The 22,600-nt window shown below is 39.9% G+C and overlaps 1 protein-coding gene across 4 annotated transcripts in view; it reads right to left on the bottom strand.

The window, feature by feature from the left end:
- PARD3B (par-3 family cell polarity regulator beta) overlaps nucleotides 1-22,600 on the bottom strand; it is a 442,892-nt gene that overhangs the window by 89,641 nt on the left and 330,651 nt on the right. For 3 of the 4 annotated variants that reach the window (XM_075093709.1, XM_075093710.1, XM_075093711.1), the window contains exon 19: nucleotides 12,634-12,744. In XM_075093709.1, coding sequence (XP_074949810.1) covers nucleotides 12,634-12,744 — 111 coding nt within the window. Of the gene's footprint in view, nucleotides 1-11,126; nucleotides 11,189-12,633; nucleotides 12,745-22,600 lie in introns of those variants that run through there. The other variant, XM_075093712.1, reaches the window with a different exon arrangement.

The raw sequence follows: 22,600 nt of genomic DNA, 5'->3' as shown, positions 1-22,600 counted from the left end.
CCCTAATCTTTTCTGTTGCTTTCAAGACCCACTAGCTATCACTGGAACCTTTCTCTACAACAAATGATTTCAGCAAAAAAGTATAGTTTGTTAAAATATATAACCTCAGTAGAACTATAGGTAACATTTCCAACACATGTTGTGTCCTATTTGTAGAAGTCAAACAAAGACAGGTTCCTATATACCTAATGTACTTTTGGAAGCAGGACGCGGTATTTTGAAAACGCTTCTCGATGCCTCGCATACTGTTCAGTAGCACATGCCCAGAGCTACAAATCAAGGAAACGCTCTCATTTATCCTTCAAACAATCTTCCTATCTGACATATCCACACAAATAATATATGGTGATTTCTCACGTACTGACACATGAAAAGATGCATAAACCTAGAGTGCAGCAACATAAAAGGGTTAAGAGCCCAAACAGCTCCTTCCAGCTGCAGCTCAGACACAGGATTGAGTTACTGTAGCTTAACAAGTTATTGTGTTTCTGCTGAGCTACTGTCAATGACCACATATGAATTCGCCGCTGTGACAAACACAATGTAAAATGCTTTAGCCTGACACAAGTGACAGAGATACTGACAGGCAAAAACTGGCTTAAAAAGACTGCAGCACACGCAGAGTGAGGCAGCTGCAGGAAGGGATATGGTCCACCTTGAGAAAACTCCAGAAGAGCTGAGCAGAAGTGACTTTTGGAGCAGACCCAGAAATGCTTTTGGGAATACAATGAGAGGGCTAGGAGAAGCCCTAAGAGATACTTCTCTTTTCTTGGTCCACCAGGCTGGGTGGAAGCTGGGTGGGTGGATGGGTTGCCAGTGGGGAACAAGAAAATGCTGAAGCTTCTAAACCCAGTGCTCTAAGCTCCTGTGAAAATAAAAACACAGGACTTAATGTTATCAGCACAGTAGCCCAAAGAAGGCCAAGGTCATTAAAAGTCATGGAACTCAAAGACTGCCTCCAGTGGGGAACAAACAGCAAGATACTGGATGGAGCTCAACCAGTTCTGGAGGCCTAAGTTCAGCCCTAGCTCAAAAAGAGCTTTGCACAGTGAGTCCCAGTCTAACAAGCCATCACCTTGGATCAGGACAAAAATCGAAACAGAATGTCCTCCTGGCTCTGCCAGGCCCCAGCGAGGGACAGGGTGCCTGCTGCCCAACAGGAGACATGAGAAACAACTCAGTGGCACCAACAGCTACTAGATCTGGCCAGTGTGAAAACTGGGGGTGGGAAGCTCGGCACAGGAGAGAGTATGGGCTCTCTTAGTCGGAGAGCTGCAAGGCTGTGCTTCACATCAGAACAGTTTTGGATGGGGAAAACTGCCCAAAATAGGCCCACGACAAAAAAGCACCACCTTTCCTGAGGTGTTTGAACTCCTCCTCCCTTACACTCCCCATGAGCTCAGCGTCATTCTGTTTCTTCTGACCTTCCAGGGAAAGTGTAAAAGCAATGCAACATTTTTTGATTTAGCATGCACTGGCCACGTATTGCATATTGAGCAGAGCACAAAGAATGGCATGGTTTGAGCCCAAGACACCTATCTAAGTAGTCAAACACAGGACAGAAAATGCAGTTGCTGACCAAAACAGCGTATTTCACAAAGGGACCTTGTTTTATACTTCAGATTAATACAGCAACATTTCTTGTATGGTGGATTAAAAGCAATAGACTTTGTGGAAGCACAGACAAACAGGTACATGAATGAGCAAGATGCTGGCTAAGTCAATGAAAGATGTTCCCCGGGGGAGATGGATGAATAGTACGGAAAGACAAAATGTGTAACAGAAACAGTGCCATAGGTCTTTTTAGGATAATTTTAGGATAATTCTGGGCTTGTTCAGCCTTGAGAAAAGGAGGCTTAGAGGGGATCTCATCACTGTGTACCAAGACTTAAGGGGTAGCTACAAAGAAGATGAAGACTCCCATTTTACAAGGAGTCACATGGAAGGGACAAGGGGGAACTGACACAAGTTGCTCTTGGGGAGATTCTGATTGGACACAAGAGGAAAAGTTTTTCACAGTGAGGACAGTCAACCACTGGAATAATCTCCCCAGGGACGTGGTTGACTCAGCCACGTTGGACACCTTCAAGAGTCATCTGGACCAGGGTGCTGGGCCATCTTGTCTAGACTGCGCTCTTCCTAGAAAGGTTGGACTAGATGATCCCTGAGGTCCCTTCCAACCTGTCATTCTGTGATTCTGTGTCATTTCTATTCTGTTTGCAATAAGAGGAGCTGAATAAAAGCAGGTGAGTGTGCGTACAATCAGTTTGAAGTATAACTAAACTCCAAAAAAGGACCTGATCCTTTATGTCTTTTGAGATCACTGAGATGATAAACATTCATCCACTCATTTGGTTGTTCCTTGTGAACAGCAGCATAAAAGCTGCTGCATTGCTTTTATCCCTACTCACGTGACTCTCCCCGAGATCTACATACCGCAATGATTATTCAATGTACACCTGATTTAGTATCTTAATACTTCAACTGTGATTTGACATAACATGTCTGCTTTTGTCTCTCATTTACCTTACTCATACATATATTGAGTAACAGGTTGTCTAGAGGAAAGCAGCCTATTTCTGCAGGAGGTCACTTAGATTTCCATTGGGTTTAATGTTTTAATTCCTTCCTAGCTGCTAGCAAAATATATTTTGGTAACTAAAACCTTATATTTTCATTTGTTTACATAATAGTGTACTGAATACATCCTGCCTTCAGATATTCATAAGCCATAATCACTGATGGGAGTGGGTATATTTCACTTGAATATCTGAAAAGATAATTTTAGTACAGTGCTTTTAATTTTTTTTTTACTTTATAATTGTTTTTCAGATGGTCATGGTCTATAATGACATTAACAATCTTATTTGAACCTGCATATTTTATCAGGAAAAGACTAATTTGTATTTTTTCAACTGCCACCTAGGAAAACTTTAGAGGCAGGCAGTCACATAGCTTAAAAAACCCAAAAAATCTGCCTCCTGCCAGTAAATTGAAGATATCCGATATGGACTCACCAAGATTCCAATAATATCTAATTTAGTATTATCTTTCAGGGTATACTACTGGAGGCATGTTTGTCAAAAACATCTTCCCCATAGCTATGCAAGTGTTTCTTCATTCCAACTCACTCTATTGTGCTGGATTTGAACATATTCTCCCCCATAATTAGTATCTGTAATTGTAAATAAGAACAGAAACAGTCTAGGAAATAAAAAAGGCAAGGCATAAATTCAAGGGAGTAAGAGACTGTAACTTGGGCTAAACAAGACAGATCTTTAACAGCATTAACCGGTCCAATGATAAAATACACCAGGGCTAAACATAAAATATTGCCTGTTCTAGGTAACTACCTCCTACCCATGTAACACTGAACTGACCAAACAAGCTGCCTTTGGAGGGTTGTAAGTAAAGAAACGGAGGAAAGACAAACCTAAGGAGGAGATAGAGCTACACTGACCTTAAAATTTAAGATTATGACAAACTGAAGATGAAACATAGCCCTTTCATACCACAAAATGAGGACTGCGAGCTCTGGATAGACAAGACTGAGGTCTCGGTGTTCTTCCATTATTTTCAGAGGTGACAGGGAGTGATTATTAACTTACACAGGATCCTGCCCTCTAAAGAAAATCCTGGCTCTAATGAGGTCAGTGTATTTTCCCCCACCCCATGAACTTCAATGAGAACAGGATTTTACCTTTGCTGTTAAATCTGAGGAATTTTTTCTGTCTCTCTCCTGTCCACATTAGTGTACACTGGGTGAAATACAGCAGATTATAGAAAGCCAATTACTGGAAAAGCCAAGTATGTTATAGTGTGTATTTTACTACATTATGTAATGTTTTTAACTGAAAAGTATCCTGAGTTATTTATAAATGACAATACTAGAAAAATTTAGGTTGGAAGGAACCCTTGGAAGGTCACCATGCTCAGTCTCCTGCTGAAAGCAAGGCTGACGGCACAGATCAGGTTGCTCAACCTCCTGCCAACAGGATGTTCCTTGTTTTGTGACAATGTGGATTAGATAGTGGAATCATTCCAGGTTTGTCAAAATTACTCTGGCATCTTTCACCTGAGACGTCCTGATGCCTTTAAGAGCTCCACACTCCTGAAAACCAGCCTTGAGTCTTCAGGGACTTTTCAGACCACAGGTAAGTTGCAGGCCTAGTTCTCAACACTGATTTAAAGGAATTCTCAGAGTGCTGGAGTTTGTACTTTTCCATTAAAAAGAAAAGTAAGGTTCTGTGCACATCATACCTGACTCCCTTTTGATAATATTAGCTCATTCTGGAACAAATAATCATGGAGAGAGAATAAAAATAACAGAATAGTCCTAGAAAGCAAGATTCAACTTTACTTATATTTTAGTCATCGGAAACTTAACGTCAGGAATAGAAACAATACCAGTTGCAGTCAAAGCCACAGACTGACCTCTCCAACCAAGACATCAAGAAAATAATTTCAGAGAAGTTCACCAGATAAACAGCGAACAAGTATAAAGTAACTGCAGAATACCTGCAGAAAAACTATGAGAAGACAGAGACTTCAATCTATGAAGTTATTAATTGCCACTGACTAGCTCAGCTCCACCAATTGCTGTAGTAGGTATCAGCCAAGAACACTGAGGATTGTAACACTGTCTTAAGAAGAACACCAGAGATGCAGTAATGACCATGGGAAGACACAACATTAATTTAGCACCTTGTGAAAACCCAGCATCTACAGCCACATGGAGTAACATAGCTCAGAACACACCCAGGATGACTGACACCTACAGAGTCTCCGGGGCCTCCTCCTTCAGTAAGTGGGTATCCTTGAACATTTCCTGCATAGATACTCGCAGCTCAGCTCCGCTTACCGAGTGAAACCTCATGAGTTCATACAACCATCTCTGCAACTGCATAAACATTATGCCTTCATGTGAATAAAATCCTAGTAGTGGAAGGAGCAGGCCTAGCTCCATGTGATATGATATTCCATGCACATTTCTTTATTCTACATATATGACATTGAACCTGGTACCTATTGAATAGAATCTCTCTGTTCAAGAACAGGAACAGTTTCCATCTGTTAGTCTGGGATTCACAGGTTGTTTCTAATTAACGGTCCTGAATTACATAGCAAAACCCAGCTTTGACTGAACAGCCAAGCTTTAAGACTTTCAGTTATTTTGGTTTAAGCTCACTACAGAGCACTACGGAGAATTACACACACACAAACTGATTTCCTGCCTGTCTATCCCCAGGAGTTGTATTCTCCTATTTCTTCCCATTGGTAAGGGAGTGGAACAGATATTCTGTGCTGTGGCACTACTTTGAAGTGCCTGCCAAAGATTTATGATAGACTGTCATAAATCAAATATGGAAGGACAAGGAATGAAATGCAGCTTCCAAGTCATTCTTACGCCCTCATTGATTTTGTGGTAGGCAACAGCTGACCTACCTACATTCAGTACCGCATCAAAGAAATCCCTAGGCCAGATTAGTCTGCCTCCTCTGTTTCCCAGGTTGGCTAGTACACTGGCTAGTTTCACTGTATTAGTTTGGCCTGTAAAAGTTTCTAACAGCAGCATTTCTGTTTTATAGTGTCATTTTTAAAAGCACCAAGCAATAAAACTCCCATATATACAGAAAAGAACCACACATTGGTCCATTTGTGCAAGAAGGAGCCAGGCCATTGCCCCCAAGCTGCTCTGACCTTTTAGGTGGGCAGGTGGCACAGCTTGTGAAAACTGGTCTCCAGAGCAAAGTGAAACCAGTGCCTCAATGAAGTGCAAATCAAGGACGCTAAATGGCTTGGATGATAATTTGGGTACTTAAATTTAGAGGGCACTGCTATGACACCTGGAAAGTGCTATTACCAGCAGTCTCCGATACCTGGAATAGTACTGTGATAGTAAAAGAAAAAGGCCAATTCCATGTGCCATTCTGTTATCCTCAATTCTTAATCTTCTTGAGCTAGGACAATCTGGGATCAACTCTCAGCCTAATGTTGTCTTAAAAATGTCCTCCAGCAGTGGATTAGCCACATGAAGCAGCTCAAAAAATTGCTATTTGCTTCTAAATGCAGCATCACAACCTGTGAAAGGTAGGTGAGAGCCGTCTACCTCAGCTACTCATAACACCAATCTCTCAGTGGTCAGTGGTAGGCTTTTATTACATGCTCTAATATGCAAAGCAGCAGCAGATCTAAAATGGGAATCATTCAGAATCAATGGGTTGGGATTAATCTGTCCTCCTGTCCAGTACAAGTGCTGCCACAGTAATAAACAGAAATCTGATAACTTCATACTGTCAGCACAAAATGAAACTATGACCTTGACCTGTGCAACATCATCCAGTAATTTTTTCATAACTTCAACATACCATACTACACGGCTATGATCTAATAAGAATCTAAAAGTAATTAACTGGAATTTTTGAAAACTGAAGCCTTAATCAAATATGTATTCTTATCAGGGTTGCAAGCCAGCAATAAATTGGGACATTTAAAAAACTGGGATCCAATCCAATCCGTGATCTGATCAGGGTTTAATGGTTATAATAAATTGGGAGTATTAAAACTGGGATCACATCCAACACTTTATTTTGTCTAAACCACAGGACCTAGCTATGCTGCAAAGTCAGGAATACTCAATGAACAGATATACCATGTTGGATTAACCCTTAATAATAATGATGCACAAGCTCAGGAGTCCCAAAACCACGTGGTTTAGCACAGAACTTAATGGTGAGAAGAGCAATTACCAACATTTTATCAGATATCAATATGAACTATAAACAGCCATAAGAACACTTTTAGACTTGGCAAATAGATAAGAGAGGCACAAAAGCTACATGGGGTTGGTAACAATGTGTGTTTGTATGAGTGCACTCTAAGATGTACTACATCTTCAAAAATCATACTTTCTTTTTTCTAACAGTCTGACATTCAACTTTTGATTCAGAACAATTTGGTTTTTCTACCATACTGCCATGCATACAGCTATTCTTGTTTTCACTTTGATTTCCAGTAACATACAAATTTTCTGTAATTAAGTATAATGAAACAAAAGCTGACAGAAATGGAATGGAGTTTCACTCACAAGTATTCTCTTGTATATAAGTGGTCTCTAAATGTTGTTTCTGTAAGACACATTCCCTTCGCACAAGCATCTTACAGCTGCAAAACTAAACCTCTTTTTGCCAAATATCAAAAACATATGTATTGATTTTTTAAGTATGGGAACAGGCAACAAGCATCAGAGCTGATAAGACAAGAGAGAAGCTCTTTTCAATTGCTGGAATGTTTCTGAAAAGTAAAGGAAATTCAGTCTTTAATATAAAAACCAAAACCATTTATTTTTAACCAAATTTGATATTCACTGTAACTTAAGCATTCAGTTCAGATGTTCAGAAAGCAAGGGCCAGATGTTCCTTATGCTTCTCTAACACTCTACTCAAAAGCATAATTCGATTAAAAAAATATTCTTCACTTAATTCCAATGAGGACTACAAACCCAAGACTGTTTTAACAAAACAACAAACTACTACTATGAACAAGTGCAGAGTATTTTTTGTATATAGGGTGCCTCCTTATTCACCAACTCATAGGCTACTTTTTAAAATCACCCTGTTTTCAACAAGCCGCTTCATTTTGTTAAATTTTGTTCTAATGTCAAGGAAATGTTTGACTCTGCTGGAAGAGAGACTTTGGTCTCAGCAGGAATATTCCAGTAAAATAATCCTAAGCAAACAGGAAAAAATAGTTTTCTTTCAACTGATCGTCACTCTTTTGCATATGAAAAGCAAACAAATTATTATGTGTAAAACTCAAGTGCCTAGTATATTTATCTAGATTGTTTTACAATGATTTTCAAACGTTAGAAAATTAAAAAGCATGCCCAAATGAGTGGGAAAAAGATGGAGGAAGGGAGGAAGAGAAATCGTGTTTTGAGGGAAAGGAAAAAGAGGATCTCTTCCAGTATTTAATAATGTAGTGAACATCTTGTTGTTAAAATGATAAATTCTGAGTAATTTATACAGAACACACTAAAAATACAGATTTGAGTCAGCTTGATCAAAATAAACCTCAGACATAGCATTCGGTTTTTCCTTTTATGGGCAGATTCTAGACCTTTGGAGTACATGGTTTTATTACAGCCAAACTCTTTGAAGCATGAACAAAACGATGGGTTTATTTAAAATAGGGCCTCAGTCCAATGAACCACTTGACTTGTGCCAGGCAGGACGAATCACCACCTCAGAGAACTATATCACCAGTTAAGTCTGTCCTCCTAAACTATCTGTGCCATGAACTTCTGACTTTCTCCAGTCAAGTTTCAGTGACATTGCATTGCTGTGGCATAAGCAAAGCTACGGGAGGTAGGGGGAGAAAAAGAAAACAGTTAAATTTAGAGGAGGTGCTGACTTCATTTTCAATTGGTCACAGATAAGACTATTACCAAACACGGAATGCCTAACATCCTAAGTTCCTGTTAACCAGCTGAAGCCTGCAGAAGTAACAGTCATATAATAAAGTACTGGCTTTGAACAGAAAGGAGGCCTGGGGCTGAGGTCTGGAACAAATTCCTAGCCTGACAGGGACTTTTTAGGAACCTGGACAAGCAGCTGCACTGCTGGCATGTCAGATTCCCACCCACATAATCCTTTTTTTTTTTTCTCTGCCAGATTTTCGCTCTTCTACCTCAACTGTAGTGCTTAGGGTCAGGCCCAAGCTTCACTAACAGCAATGAGCACAGTGAGACCTCGACCTTGGTGAGGATTGCTAGGGAATACAAGAAGAAAAAAAATAATGATGTCAGCATTTCGGTGCAGGATATGGAACTGCTCCAGAGAACTGCAGCTATAAGGCAGCACAGAGAACTGTACTGAAAACTGAGAGTAGGACAATGTGAAATGGAAGTAGAAATTACTATGTTACAGAAATACTAAATTTATTTTCACTTTTTAACGTTCAAATCTGAAACTTGGCGGCCCATAAAAGGGGTTGCCAGGCAAATCTATGTAAGAATCAATGTGCAAGCAAATCCAATCCTTTTGGGAAGCATCTGCACTACAGAGTGAGTGCTGTATACTCTGTCTGCATACGCCTACTAGCTCTAACACATTCTGGATGTGCCAGACTTGTTGCACATGCACTGTACAATTCCTTCTCTGTGCAAGCAGGAAATCCAACACCTTCTGAGCATGATGGACTTACGCTCATGCAGCACACCTACGTAAGATCCGATGTTTCCTGTCAGAGCCAAAGTCACTGAGTTTGTACTACACAGTCAACCCATAATTGCGCAGTGAACACATCTGACATTTCTGCATGTCTGTAAATCTTGTCAAAATTTCTGGAAGAAGGCTGCATCCTTTACAGCAGGCTTATTCCTGGAATTTTGAGATATTATTGTACCTATCCAATACCAATCAAAAATGCTACAGAACTAGAAGAGACAGCCAACTCCTGTAAACTGGAAATGCACTTCCTACTGAAAAATATTTCTCAGCTGAGATCTTGGAACAGTGTTCTGTTTTTTGGAGAGCTGCCAAGCATATATCGCATGCAAAACCAACATCCAAAACCATGCTAGGTCCACAGCTGCTAAGATGCTGAAATGCACTTGATCATTAATCTTGTCACACCCAGCCCAAGAATCAACTACTCTAACCTCCCCGACTAGCGTCCAAAGTGGACAGCTTGGCCTCTGAAAAAAAGTCAGAAGAAAAATCATAGTAGCAGTTAGTATGACAGATCCTGAAATATTTAGGCAGTCAGCACTGAAGAAAACTGAAGTTTAAGGAAAAAACTTGACTTAAATATTGTAATTATTGGATTGAGGATCTGAACAAGAATTAATAATCTCAGAAAGGTAAAATTAGGTGCATGTTTAAGTTAGTTGTAAAAAGGTTAAATGTTAGAAAAGCAATCTGTATTTTATTCAAGCTGTTCAACACAGGATTTGTTAACAGGTATTGGAACAAAACATGCTACATTTCTATCAACGGTTCTGTAGCCTGTTGTACTAGTATACCCCTAGTAGTTTTAACATACATCCATTTCACTCTCAACAAGAACATATTTGAAAATATGCCTATGTTCTAGTAAGCTTCAGTGAAGCTTGGTTTTATAAATAGGAGACCAAGTATGCAGGATTGCAGCTAGTGAAGTCATAGAAGCAGAAGATCTATGGTGCGGATGTGCCACAAGGTTTTCTTCGCCAATATGTGCATTAAAACCTTGGACTTGAATTACATTATAGAATTACTAAATCTTGGGACAGAGCTATAAAACTTGTCTTTACTGTCTTACTGAGCATCATCACTAGGTGACCAGTCAACAACCAAGCAAAAGGACTGAATTACCTTCAAGTCAGGTAATGTTTCCTTCTGCTGATTTTAATCAACTTCCCAAACAGTTCTTACTCATATATGAGAACTAGCTTCCTTATGTAATTTTCCCCTAGGAAAGATAAAGCCTCTTCCGTTTTATGGTCAACTCAGAAGGGTTCAATAGTCAGCCTGTGGATAGTCTTTTGTGGGCAAACACATACAGCCATGATCTTAGGTCATTTAGAAAGTTGAAACTAATTGCTTGTTTTTACAGCATGTGTTGCAATGCTTTGGGGATAATGGGAAATTTCTTCGCTGCTCTTCTGTTTTTTATTTTTTAATTTTAATCCCCCAAATATATACACTGTATTACCTGATAAAAAATAGGGTGATATTTCTATTCTTTCTAAATAAGTTAAAAATATTGTCTTGGTTCACCCACTTCTCAACACACCTGCTGTTCTCCATTTCAGTCACAAACTCCTCCAGGTCAAAACTGAAATCATTACTAGAGAAACCAGAATGATGAAGACACTGAGCTCCCAGTTTCTAATGCAGCCTTACCAAGTAACTGTCAATCAGTGACTGTAATTTTTAAAAAAGCATACAACGCTAAAGAAGTATTAAGAACAATTATCTCGTGTCCAATTGGAACATCAGACCTCTAGACAGAAGGGTTCATTCCTTGCAGCCTGCCAACATTTTAGTAAATGACACTGGCCCTTTAACAGATGGGATACATGCTTCTTAGCTTGCCAGGATCCTAATAAAAGACACTGGCTTCTTTAAAATGAAGGACACATACCTCTCAAATTGCCAGTATCCAAATTGGGAGTCAGCAGTTTAAAATAAAGGCCCTCATCAATCTGGCAAAATCAAGGACACGGCACAGAAATTTTAGAACAAATGGTACCAAGTTTCTCCTGACATTACTTAACTTAGATGAACTAAATACTTAAACACTGGCTAAGCATATCCAGTAGCAGCACTGTAGCAACTGGATACCTTACTAGCTTTTAAAATGGTAAATATTAGCAGCAGACTTCAAGGGTTGGGGTTTGGATTTATTTCTTTTCCCTATTGAACCCATTAGCTACCACTTATACAGCTGACCATGGACTGCATGACTCAAATGAAAGCAGAGTGTCTCTTGCCTGGGCACTGACCAGCACCAGCACCAAAGGCTGGCCCAGGTGGAGAGACCCTGCCTGCCCAAAAGGAACCATATCTGCTTCTATTCCATCTCCCAGAGCAGGATGCTCCGGTGAAGTAAAGAGACCTCTGAAAGCTTTCCCCATTCCCTGACAACCCATATTACTACAACTTGGAAAGTTTTGCAGCAACCGCAGATACCTCTTGGGAGCCAGTGAGTATGGGCTCTTTAACTTTTCTGATAGCAGCCATCAGAGGGAAACAAAGACCTTCTGCGGCATATCATGCAATACATCTGGATGCGTTGGGAAACGGGAGAGTCAGCACTTACAAACTGTCCCCAGTTCTTGAAGGGCAGAGATGGGGGAAAGCAGAAAACTAAAAATTCTCTTTGTCTGGAAAGATAAAAAAAAGTTGCTAAGATTAGGCATGAAAAGGGACTATTTTATGAACACGAGAGAGAACTGGGCTTATTCACACCAGTCTCAGAGCCTTACCTCACAAATATGGTAACTCACAGCTGGCGCACACCTAACTTCTTGCCTTACCCATCTCACCCACGCCACTGCTTGCAGACCCCTACCTCTGCAGACTGATTTTAACCATTTGAACCTGCTTTCTTCCCGGTGTCTCTTGGCATACTCAGCATTTGTTGACTAGACACTTCTGCAACATGTGGCTAACCAGCAAATACTGTGCAGAAAAGAACATACCTAAGTACAAAAACTACCATTTGATGGCACAGCCACCTGAAGCCAAAGAGGTCTGAAGGTCTGGAAAACACAGCAGAGGCTGCCAAGACAGAAGGAAGGAGGTTCTTGCTTTAGAGAAGTAGAGAAAAAAATTACTAAGTCAGCTGGCCTTGGGAATGGGCAGTCGTGAAACAGGTTTTGAAGGAACTGATCTTCACCAGCTTAGCAGAAGTTGGGATCTGAATCGCAGCCACCACAGTGAGGTGCACAGAAACTGCTGGAGATCAAGTTCCTGTCATACAGCAGCCCTGACTTGTCAGGAGACCAGCTCTGCGTTGCCTGGACCTGACTGCCAGCAGGTATGGTCTGGGACATCCCCAGCCAGGCTGTCTGTCTGTCCCTTCAAACAATCCCTTGCTTTGAAGTTTTTAATCTGATGAACAAAGATGCTGCCACCATTTACTTACCTTTCACGTTCATCTTTCATTTTCTCCAGCTCCTCCTCTTTAAGCATGCCTTGTTTTGGATTCCCCTTCTGATCTGTTTTCCCACTTTTATCTTCTTTCTTCTTTCCAAATCTGTTTAAGATATCAAGGAAGGAGTCAGGAGGAAATAATCGCTAGAAGAAAAAACATTACTTATCTATCATAAACCACAGAAATTTTCGGCAATCAAAACACTGTGAGTTTTTATCTTAGTCACTCGTAAGTTTCCCACATTGCAAAATAATTTACCAGTATAAAATGGTCCATATACAGTAGGAAGGTCTGGTTACAAACTGAGCTCCACCAAACCTGAAATACAAGGCACTGCAGGGCTAGATTATTAATATAGCACATTTTAAAGTGGCTGAAGGTTCTTCTTACCACAGGACAGCTCTCTGAAGGTAATCTGTAGTGGCTGTGGTGTCAGCACCCAGACTGGATCATGTGTTCTGCTCTTAGTAATTATTGTCTCTCATTCATGTCTGGCCTTAATGTAAGGATTTGTTCTTTGTTTAAGTGAGGATGCAATTCAGAAAGAATAAAATCACTATATTCTGAGAGTACAAAACCAGACAATTCATAAGACCTCTTTTTTAAAGTACTTCTGGGTTTTTCATTCTGCCTAGTTATATACTGTCATGTAATATTTATGCCATGAAAGTCCTCCAGATACCCCAATCAGTTTGGGGGTCCCGCTGTTCTATACACCGTACAAATATGCATAACGTTAAGTCTGCTTTACAAAGCCTGTAAAAGGTGACTGAACTAGGGAGCTATATTTCATTTCTGATGGCGCTAGACAGAATACTGGGGTCAAGTATGTCAAATCTGCTCATGAATTATGGGCCAAAAAAATACAAAAACCTCCCCTTCTCTTCCCCAATTTGAAATTTTCAGTTCCACAAGTACATAAATGATCAATCTGTGTCTTCCCATGCAAGTTAATGTGTCCTTGCAGGCATGACAACAATGTAAAAGAACATAATGATTTCTTCATTAAATATACCGTATTGCAAACTAATTACTCTGACTCAAAACATCAAACTCTTCTAAGAAAGTCTGCAGCATTGCCTCGGTGATCTTTCTTTTACCCTTTTTATTTTTCATGTCAGCCCAAAATGCCTCAAGTGGAATAGCTGAACTACTGTGCATATACTTAAGCTGTAAATCATTGACTTTAGGTTTCTCCTCTGACCAAAGCAGAAATCTTGCAAATACTCTGTCAGGCTCATAAGTAAATGATCCAAATTGTTTGTGAGTTTAGTCAATAGTTCTGAGCTTGTGGTCAAAGTTCTTAGGGACTCTGCAGCAAGTCTTCTATACAATTAGAACTTGGTTAGAAAAGGCATGATGGGCATCAGAAACAGACATGTAACATGTGGTGCTAATGAGAAGGAGGGAAAATACCACAGGTAATAACATGAGATGCTTTATTGTGGCTCTACTGAGGACTGTGCTGGGAGTGGAAGAGCGCATGGTTTTCTCTTCCTTTTTCTTATGTGTGGCAATAGAGATAGATGGTGTCTTTGAGGGATCCTTTGATAAAAATATACATACACCTCATTTATGAACAGTCTTCAATTGTTTTTTTATGGTCCCTACTCATTTCAGTGGTTCCAGAAGGACAGCTGATACTTTCCATGCTTATGCTTTTGCTTTTCCTGAGTATAGAGCAGCACACTGATTCTACTGCTGCTTTCTGAGTTCTAGCAGTCCCAAGAGACTGTGGAGCCACAAACCCTGTCAGAGGGTGGTGGTGGTGGCAGTGAAGGCAGCAGTCGGGAAACACACGAGAGAGACAGAGGTTGTACATATAGAGTGAGAAGATACAAGCAAGAGGGGCTCACCAAAACGAGATGACCCAGGTAAAAGAGAAAAGCTAGATAAAACACTGCATCTATTGCTCTCTACAGACATGTCAAGCAGCCAAACAATAAATTACTTGGGGATGAGCACCAGCAGGCTGCACCTGAAACACCCCTGCTTTCTAACACTTGCACATGCTGGGAAGGTCTCATGGCAGTTTTCTCAAGAGAGGCTGTATTAGCACTTGCATCTTGGTCATAATCCAACTCCGGTACTTTGTTTATATTCAGGCTGCCCGCTTTTCTCCCACAGTTTCAATTATGGGTTTGTGGAGTCTCATATTTGACTGCAGTGTGTATTGATTTTGATAACATCATTCTTGGGCATTTTGTATTGCTGCAGGGAGTTGAAGTTGGATATGTTGCATACTCGAGAGAAATGTAAAAATAAAAATCTTTAACATACACCCCTTTCAAGTCTAGGTATTATTTCTTGCTTACTGGGGAAATACATTTTGAATAAAATAAAGTGACAATTTTGATTGTAATAACTGCCAACATGACAACTCAGCAAAAATAGTGCTGCTTGCTGGTAAAGCTGCTCTTGCCATAAAACCGGCAAGTTCCAGTGTAATTATAAATTGGGAATAGTGAGTGGGTCTTGATGAAAACAACTTTGTTGTTTTGTTATTTTTGGCTTCAGATGGGATTTGTGCAGGCTTACAATTTTTACCTGTTACACTAAGTATACAGCATATAGCTCAAGGCCAGAGAAATGTTCAGATTTTTAGCCTCTTTTGCACATTGCTATACCATAAAAATCCATTCTCTTTTATTATTATTGTTATATGTTTTTCAGCTCGACAAAAATCTTGCACAAACATTAAAAAACAAAAGCAGCAAAAATTTAACACTGTTAAGAAAAGTAATATAGAATAGACAGCATTAAACCACAAAAACCATGGTATCATCTCTGCCTGAATGTATACACCCTGTCCTAAAATTTATTGTCTGCTCACTGATGTGTTCTAATTGCCATGGGCTTCCGACAATAAATTAATCTGCACCCATTGTAATTTTGGGTGGGTTCTCTACTGCTTACAGGAATAATAACAATAAAAAAAAGAAGTAAGAGTACTTGCTGCCCAACTGGGTTTGATCACGTTCTCATTGATATCAGTGTGAGGACCTCCAGTGATTTCAACAAGGACAGGATAAAATCTGTTGTCAAAATTATACTACGGAATTAATCAAATCCATATTAAAATTATATGAAAACTGAATTGCTTTAGGATTTGAAGTTTCCAGTTCTCCAGGCAACAAATAATTAGATGGTGGTAAAATCTGCCTTACGTATTAATACTATTGTCAGAAGAATAAAAACATTAATGAAATAATGTTTGGCACACAAATTTTTAAAAGGTCTGTTTTGCTATACTGTGCACAGCCAAATTCTCTTCAACTTAGTATCTGATGGAATAGTTACCCTGAAAACCTTATGTAGCAAATGGAGAAATATAACTAGAAGACCTGAAAACAAATGGATCAGCTGTATCCTTTCATTATATATCTATCTATAATCAATTTAAGTCAAATGAAGCCACTTGTAATCATAACGACAGTAAGGAAATAAATCTGTATCTTCCCAGGTTGAGTGACTGCCCCAGTTCTCTGATTATCCACTGTAAATGCCTGGGAAGTACTGTTAAAGAAGTTAAAGCCCTAATAACCTTAGTATACTTTTCAGTTGAGAAAATTAATATTCCAACTACTCGGAGTATAGTCCTCCTGTAAACAAAAGCATAAAGGGATTTTCTTTATGTGATCAGACTTCTGAGCACTTCATCCTTATGGGAAAAGCCCATATCCAACAGTTGAAAACATGCTGTGCAAAGTGAGGAACTACCCTATTTCTATCAGTTTCAAAGGGTGCCCTGCAAATAACTAAAAACTTTCCCCTTAGAAGCATATTAAATGAAGTCTCTGAATATCAAATGTGTGTCATCTTCTTGAAGTATTTATTATCATTTTGTTGGCTATAACATTAAAGCACATGTATGCTTCTTTTCAAGGCTTCCAAGGGATAAAAATTAAAACAAACCTTCTATAGGCCTGCTTTGTTATACTTGGGATAAACGTCTTATATGCAAGGCCTAAAGCTGTGGTCATGGCAACACTTCATTTCCGTGTGGAGCCGTAAGCTTCCAGATCTCAGATGTGTTGATATTTGCTTCAAGGATTAAAAAGCAGGCAGGTCTATGAAGTCCCAGACTTCCAACAGGAGAAACATCTGGTGGGTGGAACCCTAAGCAGCTTGCTGACTAAATTCAGCAATTTGGATTTCTTAGTTAATTCAGTTACCCTAGATCAGTAGGTGTCACTGCAGCTAACAGGGTACATAATGGAACAGCAAACATCTGTGGGGAAATAATTCAAGAGGGCCTATGACACAGTCAAGCAAGATACAAAGCCTAACAATGTTATAAAATCTTGACATCTCCAGAAATGATCTGTAAAAAACCAGAATGATTTGTAAAGTACATATAACAAAAGCTCTGGCTCCTAGTCATTTCACAGCAAATGGGGAAAAATGCTGAGATTATTAAAGCAGCTCCCTTATGAAAGACTAGAAATAGCCCTTAAAATTAAATTTAAATGTGAGTAAGAATGAATGAGTGAGCAAGAAAGATAAAGATACTAATAAGGTATGATTTTCAGGTCCACACAGGGACTATAAAAAGCTTATTAACTGCCACTACTGCTGTGTGTTTTAAGTTATTTTATCACTGAACTTTACAGCAGAAGAAATACTCTAGAAGCAGGGCTGTGCTTTGATTAATCACTTTCATACATACGCTTTTACAGAGTATTAAGCATTGCCGTAAAGATCCTCAGTGAGTCAGACTTGTTGGTGATTACAGGCCAGGCTCATTTTACATTTATGTTAATAGCAGCATTAATGAAATACATCTTTTACATTTTTAGTGGCTCTCTAAATACCTAAAAGGTTTGTTATTAAATGTTTACTTATTGGACAGAAGTATGCTATTAAGTATTGCACCAGTGGGACCAAGAGCTTTGCAACAGCTGAAAAAACTACAGACAGAAGAGAACATGTTTTGGTAAAACATGTTTTGACATTTTGAGAACAGAGCGCAGCCAACAAGGGCTGGGCAACACTGTTCAAATCTTCACCAATATCCGTGATGAAAGTACCTCCACAGCATGAGTTAAACTTCTGGTAAAAGGGCAGCTCTGCAGAGGGGCCCACAAGCCAGGAAGGGTGAGCATCTCTTTTTCTTGCCACGCTGCCAGCCCCCAGCTCCCAGAGTGTGGATGCCATTCCTTCTGTGGAGGATTTAGCCCCAGTGGCACCGAGATGCCCAGTGTACGAGACCTATTGCAGCAAGACCTCCTCATGAAAAAGCCTTCCCCAGGAGCAGGTTTTGACCCAGCCTCCCTGATTTGGCAGGGTGAGAGAAAAGCCCTGATAAGATTGCGAACAAAGGAGAGGGCCATTTCAGTCCCTTCTGCTCCTGGGTGGGTAGTGCCTCCAACTCTGGGGAAAGGGAGAGAAAGGGGTAAAATGGGAACACCACCACTGGGCTGGGCAGTGCTGTGTATAACACCAATACTGTTTGGTAAGTTGGAAAGAGGTTTGGAAAAGTAAAGAAAAAAAATCTACTTTTAATCAGATTTGGTGAGGTTCGCTTGCAGGAAAGAGTTACATGGCTAGCCTGGTGCCTCCCTGCTCTCCCAACCTGCTGGGGCTCACTCCCAGGGCAGCACCAAGCGAGAGGCAGGCGGCAAGAGCAGCAGCTTTCCGTAGTGAACAACAGGGCAGCTTAGCAATCAAAAATAGTTCCCATGAAAAGGGAAGCAATTACCTAGCCTCTGATTTATTTTATCAGTGGAGGCACACAACAATTTGTTAAAATGTCCTGTGCTACAATTATTATTTGTATTTTGCAAATGTAGCTAAACTTAATGAATATGAGTATCCTCATGTTTAGCCATCTTCACGTTATTTTGGGAGATAATCTACATTATTCTAATGCTGTGATTAGAGTTAAATTGGTTATGGTCAGCAGGAAAAGAGAAGGTTATGTAGAAAATGCAAATATAAAGAAAACCACGTTATTAACACCAATATATGTTGGTCCTGTTATGTCAACATTAAGTGAACAAGTGCTTTTTTTTTTTTTTTTTTTTTAAATTTACTGTATCAGGCTGCTGGAGCTAGACTAAAATGACTGAGCTTCCAGATCTAGTCTAATGGGAGTAAAACTTATCTTTTTAACAACTCTGATTAAACACAACCTCCCCCTACCCGTTAATTTCTTTGATGCCCAAATTAGCATCTTTTCTGCAGTATGCTGAATTAATTAGTACAGTGACAAAGAATTAGTCCAGATAGGATCAAAGCTGAAACCATATTTATCTGGAATTTGAAATTAAGAGCAGAGAGTATTAACCCTCAGCACTTCAAGGAGCTTTCCACATGGCATACTTAGTAAGCCTTCCAGGAGTTCATTCAAAATAAATCAACATGCAATTTTTTTCCCCATTGAAGTTTTGCTAAAAGGAAAATAAATTTGCCATGAAGCCTGCTACAATGGGGAACTGCTTTTAATACATATCCTGTACATCCTACTCATTATGTAACTTGTAGGGATCAGTAGAACAAAGCAAACAAAGCTGAGAAAAGACAGTTAATCACATTTGTATTAATACTTGGATCATCACATTGTTCATAGACTTAAGGGCTAATGAAAGAATTCCCAGCACCAAATCTGAGAAGCTGCTTGCTGTAACACCTCACAGGTAAATAATCTATAACCTTCAATGGAGAGGGTCACATGTAGAAATGAAATGTCAAACAGAAGCCCTAAATTACACAGTGAAATTTACTCTGTGAGTATCAACCATGGGGACAGCAATAAAAGAAAATCTTCATTGCTGGTATAATCATCTTGGACATTATCTCTGTTTCAGTGTCAAAGACTGGAGGGTATTTGGCATGTGAAATGCAAGAAGTTGCTCTTCTGCCTAGAAATTGCAGAACAAAGGCAATCTAAATAATCATCCCCAAATCTTTTATTCCATCATCTTCCCTAAGCCTTTCAGCCCCATATCCTTGTTTTTCAGATGTGGAACTCGCGCGTAATTTGGATAGAAGTGAGTTACTGTAACTCATCCTGGTAATTAGGTATTAGGAAATCCTTACCAGTGGGACAGTTCTGTCCATCTGTACCATATATCAACTCTTACTTCTGCAGCATATGAAATGATGAAAGACAAAAACCAAGGAATGTTATGGTATGCTAAGACTTGGCCCACCTGAATTAGAAGTGGTTGCTGCTAAATCATGAAGTCCATTTACTGAATCAATGGAACAGAACAGCTCTCATTGGCTACTATGTAAATGTAGACAACAGAAGGCAGCTATGAAGAGTCATCCTTCATACTTCAAAGAACTTGGTTTTAGAAAGCATGCTGAGGTAGTCTGAGTGTTGGAGATAGCGTTTATGAAGAGGGGGTCACCACTATTATTATCTGACCAGGAAAACGGTGATGTTGAATGGCAGCTATGCATCTGTTTCCATGAAATGATGCTTCAGTCATCTGATGACCATGTTGCTGATCTTTTTGGTCACCAGTACAAGAATTCTGCATCCCACATCACACACAACCAGAAAGAAAAAACTACAGTAATAGAGCACAGCTGTGATTTACAGCTTGATCAGAAGAAGGAAAATTTGATATATAGTCTGTCCAATGCAACAAGCCACAGTCTGGTGGAATTAGCCTCCACCCAAGCAAGGAATTATTCCCATGTACTCTTTTTTTCCCCTGCTTTCATATGGCATCAGCCATTTCCCTCACTTGGTTCCACCCTACAGGCAAGTAATTCCTTCTGAAGTGAATACTAATTCTGTCCCAGACAGAGCACAGCAACATTGCTATGCCTACTCTGTATGGAGTCTGCAAACACCAACCTGCTGACCCCAGGGGAACACGATTATCACACCCATGTCCCAGGTGTAGTAACTCCACACTCAAAGCAAAGGAAAAGGACCAGAGCATTAAGCCCTTGACTCTGCTTTCTTATTCCCATTTCATAGTCACCCATTTTCTCATCTCTCCACTAAAAGAAAGGGAGAAGCAGGCAGCTACGCTAGCTACTAATTTTTCCAGAAATCTGTTTTTCCTGTCATGCAGGAAAAAGATAAATGCAGTTTCTGACTGAACCTATTCCTCTAAGGTTCAGTCAGTAAGATGAAGTAGGAGACAGAGACTCCCTGTGCAGATGTTGCCAGCTGCCCCTCCAGAACTACTTGCTGACTTTGTGGTTTTCTGAGATGTGGGTTTGGAAATTCTGCAGTCAAGTGAGGGCCAGTATCCCTGGTGTCCCACCAGCACCTCCAGTCCTCTGCAGGTAACTGAGAACCACTTGAAGGTGGGACAGGGAAAAGAGCAACTGAAGGGAGCTAAAAGATAATTCTTTGGGTGTCCAACTTTTCAAGAACAGGCTGCTGAGTTTTTTCTTTTCTGTTTCATGCTTTCTCCTCATCTGTTGTGTGTCTCTTTCCCCTACTACTAGTCACATGACCCCAGAATTCACTGAAGTATCAACTACATATATATAGTATATGTATATATTATGCGTGTTTATAAGGGGAAGGACTCTTCATTTTTCTCTTATCATATCTCTCATGGTATTTGGTGCTTTTCTTGGCATTTCAGCTACTGAGGCACTATATGAGAATCTCCACTCACACTACAGAGCTTTTTGCTCAGCCCTCCTGGCTATGGAAAAACAACATGCGACTGTGACATTATTAGAACTGCAGGTACAAAACTCATGAGGCAAATTAAATACATGACATTTGCAAAACAAAACTGCAAACCTGCTACATGTGCACTCAGAGCCATGATACTTTGAGGTGTCAGACTTGCTAATCATCTCACCACTGCAGTATTCACCTTCTCAACCAAACCACATGCATTCCTCCCTATACAAGCCACAGTGGGGATTTGTTGGGGCTTATCTGACTTTCATGAAGTGAAACTGCTCACTGCAGGTTCCAACGAGATCTCCAGGAAAAACATGACCCTTGAAAAACAGCAGGAATACAGAGGACTCCCATGTGTTTTAATTGTGACAACACCCCAGCCTTCATGAAAGCTCTGTTCTCTATGGGAATGTAGTGACCCTCTAACAATCAATTGATGTTGAGCATATATCATTATATCCATTCTACAAATGAAGAAATTGAGGCATGAACTGTAAAAATTAATTGCCCAGTTTAAAAGGTCCTATTCTTTCTCTACTGATCACCTCAGAACTATGATTACATTATGACTGCACATCTACCTGCCTTATTTTCCAACCAGTTTGCTATGATGCTTTTTCCCCTTGACTATTTTTCCCCCAACTCATTTAAGTTCTCTCCTCATTCATTTCCTTCTCTTCTAACACACTCTCTCTCCCCCTCCTTGCTCCATACTCCTTTCATATGCTCTACTCCTGCACTGCTACAGAAATACCTCTTCCTGGAGATTTCTGCTGGAGACTGCACGAAAGCAATGTGTCTTGGGAACCAGCACTCTTGCCTCCGAGACACTGTGCAGCAATATGCAGTAGAGATGCAGAGATCTCTGTAGTAGCTGAGCTACCAAAAACGGTCTCCACTCTTTCTCAGCAGGATGCATTAGACTGTATTTGAGCTCTGCACTGCTCAGAGTGCTTGAGAAACTCTGAACTAAGAGATAGTACACAGTGAAGAAACTCTTTCGAAGGGAGGCTTATAAGAGGGAGCAAGATGGTTCTTGAATAGGAAAGGGAGGTTGTAAAGTCAAAGAGAAAATCTAAGATGACTTGTTTTTAGGTTCCACAATGAACTTCTAAGGTTAAAGCATCAGAAATTCCACCTCTGCACATCTACTACAGCTGGCATTTTTACGAAACAGTAACATTCGAAATAACGACAAAATAGAAGTGGAGTTATATATACTGTATTTTGAAAGATGTGTTTAGGCATAATAAATAATGGATGGTTTTGCATTTTTAAACTGTCAAAATCAGTCCTTCTAATAAATAATACCTTCCCTCCCTGGCCTTGGCTATTGTACATTACTAA

Source organism: Phalacrocorax aristotelis, chromosome 5, assembly GCF_949628215.1.
Source record: "Phalacrocorax aristotelis chromosome 5, bGulAri2.1, whole genome shotgun sequence".
In the NCBI taxonomy this organism is placed as follows: domain Eukaryota; kingdom Metazoa; phylum Chordata; class Aves; order Suliformes; family Phalacrocoracidae; genus Phalacrocorax; species Phalacrocorax aristotelis.
This window is presented reverse-complemented; position numbering and strand designations above follow the sequence as displayed.